The sequence below is a fragment of the Chiloscyllium plagiosum genome, unplaced genomic scaffold (assembly GCF_004010195.1).
Source record: "Chiloscyllium plagiosum isolate BGI_BamShark_2017 unplaced genomic scaffold, ASM401019v2 scaf_4635, whole genome shotgun sequence".
Classification (NCBI taxonomy): Eukaryota; Metazoa; Chordata; class Chondrichthyes; order Orectolobiformes; family Hemiscylliidae; genus Chiloscyllium; species Chiloscyllium plagiosum.
In genome coordinates this window covers 11,286-15,910 of record NW_025209333.1, presented here as the reverse complement: position 1 = coordinate 15,910, position 4,625 = coordinate 11,286, and the positions used below count along the sequence as shown (strand labels likewise).

Genomic DNA, 4,625 nt, shown 5'->3' with positions numbered 1-4,625 from the left:
TGCACCCTTTCCAAAGCTTCCACATCCTTCTTATAATGCGGTGACCAGAACTGTACACAATACTCCAAGTGCGGCCGCACCAGGGCTTTGTACAGCTGCAGAGTGACCTTGTGGCTCCGAAACTCAATCCCTCTCCCAATAAAAGCTAACACACCGTACGCCTCCTTAACAATTTGGGTGGCAACTTTCAGGGATCTATGTATATGGACACTGAGATCTCTGCTCATCTCCACCACCAAGAATCTTATCATTATCCCAGTACTCTGTATTCCTGTTGCTCCCTCCAAAGTGTATCACCTCACACTTTTCCACATTAAACGCCATTTGCCACCTCTCAGCCCAGCTCTGCAGGTTATCTGTCTCTCTGTAACCTACAACATCCTTCTGTGCTATCCAAACTCCACCGACCTTAGTGTCATCCACAAATTTACTAACGCATTATTCTACACCTTCATCCAGGTCGTTTATAAAAATGACAAACCGCAGTGGCCCCAAAACAGCTCCTTGCGGTACACCACCGGTAACTGGACTCCAGGATGAACATTTCCCATCAACCACCACTCTCTGACCTCTTTCAGCAAGCCAATTTCTCATCCAAAATGTGAATTCACCCTCAATCCCATGCCTCTGTACTTTGTACAATAGCCTACTGTGGGGAACCTTATTGAATGCCTTGCTGAAACCCATATACACCACATCAACTGGTTTACCCTCATCTACCTGCTTGGTCACCTTCTCAAAGAACTCAATAAGGTTTGTGAGGCACGACCTACCCTTCACAAAACCGTTTTGACTATCCCTAATCAAATTACTCTTTTCCTGATGATTATAAATCCTAATAACCTTTTCCAACACTTTACCAACAACTGAAGTAAGGCTCACTGGTCTATAATTACCAGGGTTGTCTCTACTCCCCTTCTTGAACAGGGGAACCACATTTGCTATCCTCCAGTCTTATGGCACTATTCCTGTAGACAATGACGATTTAAAGATCAATGCCAAAGGCCCGGCAATCTCCTCCCTGGCGTCCCAGAGGATCCTAGGATAAATCCCATCCGGCCCAGGGGACTTATCTATTTCACACTTTGCAGCCTTGCTAACACCTCCTCCCTGTGAACCTCAATCCCATCTAGTAGCCTGGATCTCAGTATTCTCCTCAACAACATCATCTTTTCCTAGTGTGAATACTGAGGAAAAATATTCATGTAGCGCCTCTCCTATCTCCCCAGACCCCACGCACAACTTCCCACTACTGTCCTTGATTGGCCCTAAAATTACTCTACTCATTCTTTTATTCCTGATATACCTAGAGAAAGCTTTCAGGTTTTCCTGATCCTACCTGCCAATGGCTTCTCATGACACCCCGCGCCCCTCAGCTCTTCTTAGCTCTCTCTATAGGATCTAAAGTAAAGGCAGAGTTAGGCCACAGATCAACCATGAGCTCATTCAATGGTGGAACAGGCTCAAGGGACTGAATGGCCTCACTCTGTCCCTAACTTTCATAAAATTCTCACAACTCCAGGTTACGGTCTGACAGATTTATTAGGAAGCACAGGCTTTCGGAGCACAGCTGCTTAGTCAGGAAGCTAGTGTTTCCAAACAAACCTGTTGGACAAGACCGTGGGCTTGTGTCATCATTACCCCTGCCCACCCCAGTCCAACACCAGCAGCTTCACATCTTATCTACTTGGAAGCAGACCACTCAAGAGGCTCCTCTCCACTACACCAATTCCTTGAAGTATATGACAGTCCTTCTGCCTGGTTTCTAGAGCCACACTGTCCCTCTCACGAGTCAACACTAACACATAGTATTCATTTCGATCTGTCCCCATCTCCTCTGGTTCCACACCACAAAATACAGCAGGTTTTTAACGCCCCGTCTCTTTCCCTCCGTTATTGGTTTATCCTTAATGGGATTTGGAAAATAACTGAGGGTTTTCCTTTCCCTACCTGGGATTATTCTGGCACAGTTCCTTTTGGATTTCCTGATTTCCTTTCCAAGATTCCCTTGGTACATGCTGTACTCCTCTCGGGCTCCTGCTGAATGGGAGCCTTCAGTATCTGACATCAGCCTCCCTTTTCCTCTTTCTCCAATCCTGGATATCTCGGAACACCCAAGCTTCGTGGGATTGGTGGATCTTGGTCTTGCTCTTGATTGGAAGATGTTGACCCTGCACTCTCCCTATTTCCCTCTGACACAGATTTACTGGAAGTCCACACCGGCCAAATCCTGCCTCATCTTATGAAAATGGCACTTTCCCCCCAGTGGGCAGCTTTGATTTCAGGCCAGTGGTGACGAAATGTGGGTGCGTGGTTGACATTCTCACACACGGTGAGGGTACATGGTTCAGAGCTGGGCTTAATGGGATTAATGGGGTTAAGGGAAGGGTGAGCTGAGATGTGGAGACACAGGCAGCAATGATGTGCACTCACACCCACCTGGTTCGGTGACACTGTTTCTGCTCCTTACAGCTCCCTGGCCTCTTTCCACCATCTACCAGCTGGTTGTAAAGTTTGAGCCCAACTTTGTTTTGCAGTTCTTGAAGCTGTTCAAAGGACAGTTTGGAGAGTTCTAGAGAGGGAGACAGCAAAATCTCAATGAGTCCAAACTGACTTTCTAGAATATGGTGTTCAGTTCTGGTCGCCCTGTTATAGAAAGGATATGATTAAGCAGGGAGGGATCAGAAGAGATTTAACAGGATGTTACAGTATGGAAGGTTTGAGTTATAAAGAAAGGTTGGGTTTTTTTTCACTAGAGTGTAGAGGTTGAGAAGCGACATGAGAGAAGTTTATAAAATAATGAGGGCTACAGATAGGATTAATGGTAGCAGTCTTTTCCCTAGGATGGGGGAATTTCAAGACTAGAGGGCACATTTTTAGGGTAAGAGGAGAAAGATTTAAAAAGACATGAGGGGCAATGGTTTTACACAGAGGGTAGTTCGTGTATGGAATGAATTTCCTGAGGAAGTGGTGGAAGTGGATGCAATTACATTGTTTAAAAGACATTTGGATAAATACAAGAACAGGAAAGGTTTGGAGGGAGGCAGGTGGGACTACTTAGGTTTGGGATTATGTTCAGTATGGACTGGTTGGACCAAAGGGTCTGTTTCCGTGCTGTATGACTCTATGACTCCATGTTTGGGAATGGGTCCTGACACCCCATTCCCTTTGAAATGTGAGGGGATTGTAACAAGGAGGTCTGACCCATTTCATGTTAGTGGGGGCAGCACTGAGACATGATGCTGACGCCCCACGGGAAGGTTCACCTACTCCCAACAAAACTCCTCCTCCTCCTCCTCCCCCCCCAGCCCCTGCACTCCTTCATTGGCAGGTCCAGGTTCCCATGCACAGGAGAAACCTGAGGACGGGGCATCTGGGGAGACTCAACAGGGAGAAACTGGCCCCATTGGGGGGGGGGGGGGGTCCAAACCCAGAGGGCAGAGAGCAAACACAACAATGTACAGACCCAGTGGTGACCAGAGAGGGAACGGGGAGGGGATGGAGTCCGGAATGTGGGATTGGAGAGACCAGGGAGGGAACGGGAGGGGATGGAGTCCAGAATGTGGGATTGGAGAGACCAGGGAGGGAACGGGGAGAGGATGGAGTCCGGAATGTGGGATTGGAGAGACCAGAGGGAACGGGGAGGGGATGGAGTCCGGAATGTGGGATTGGAGAGACCAGAGAGGGAACGGGAGGGGATGGAGTCCGGAATGTGGGATTGGAGAGACCGGAGGAGGAACAGGGAGGGGATGGAGTTGGAAATGTGGGATTGGAGAGTCTGGGGGAGGAACAGGGAGCACCGGAGTCTGGAATGTTGGGTTAGGAAGACTGGAGGAGCCATTTGAATTGAGGCTCTCCAGAGGGAACTGGACTGTCACCTGGAAAGGATGGCACTGAGAGAGCCGGAGAATGCAGGAGACTGGGTGGAACTGATACGATTCTCTGATTCTCTCCCCTTTCTGTGTGATAGAATACACCCAATTACATCCCTCAATCATTTGAAACCATCGATCAGCTTTCCTGTCGGTAACAAGGGCTGGTTCATTGGCGCACAGCGACATTGGCTGGGAGGACTGCAGGGACCCAGGTAGGATGCTCATGACGGGGAATGTTTGAGGGAAATGATGTTCAAAGGAGAGTGAGCTAGACTCACCTTGCTTCATCGACTGCTCAGGATGCTCGTCATCGAGTGAAGAGTCAGTGTCACTTCCATCACTGTCCCCATCATGAGGGACACCATGAGCTGAGATCACATCCTGCTTCTCCATCCCTGGCTGGACACCACCACGCTCCTGCTGTTTCCTCACTGCTGCTGTCACCAGGCGATCACTGGGCCTCAGTGTGGAGCTCTCCCTGGGCCCTGCCAGCGAGCTGAGCTGGCCATCAGACCGGATCTGCTTCGGGCGCGCCATCATAACCTGAGGGTCAACCAACAACACACGTCGGGGAGAGCGGGGACAGCGGGGACAGCGGAGAGAGTGGGGACAGCGGGGACAGCGGGGAGAGTGGGGACAGCGGGGAGAGCGGGGACAGCGGGGAGAGCGGGGAGAGCAGGGAGATGAGGGGAGAGCGGGGAGATGGGGGGAGAGCGGGGAGAGCGGGGAGATGAGGGGAGAGCGGGGAGA

At 49.9% G+C, this 4,625-nt stretch overlaps 1 protein-coding gene across 1 annotated transcript; it reads right to left on the bottom strand.

Moving 5' to 3' along the window:
- Positions 1 to 2,289: 2,289 nt before the first annotated feature.
- On the bottom strand, positions 2,290 to 4,449 carry rrp36 (ribosomal RNA processing 36). Its single transcript, XM_043685418.1, has 2 exons — positions 4,154 to 4,449; positions 2,290 to 2,572 (listed from the first exon to the last, which is right to left on the bottom strand). Exons 1-2 carry the CDS (start codon positions 4,413 to 4,415, stop codon positions 2,430 to 2,432), a joined length of 405 nt encoding a protein of 134 aa, XP_043541353.1. The 5' UTR covers positions 4,416 to 4,449; the 3' UTR covers positions 2,290 to 2,429.
- Positions 4,450 to 4,625: the final 176 nt, after the last annotated feature.

Excerpts from the sequence above, each read along its gene's own strand:
- rrp36 (XM_043685418.1), bottom strand. The coding sequence starts at position 4,415 with ATGATGGCGCGCCCGAAGCAGATCCGGTCTGATGGCCAGCTCAGCTCG. Across the intron at positions 2,573-4,153 it reads TGAGCAGTCGATGAAGCAAG|AACTCTCCAAACTGTCCTTT; the intron begins GTGAGTCTAGCT and ends CTCCCTCTCTAG.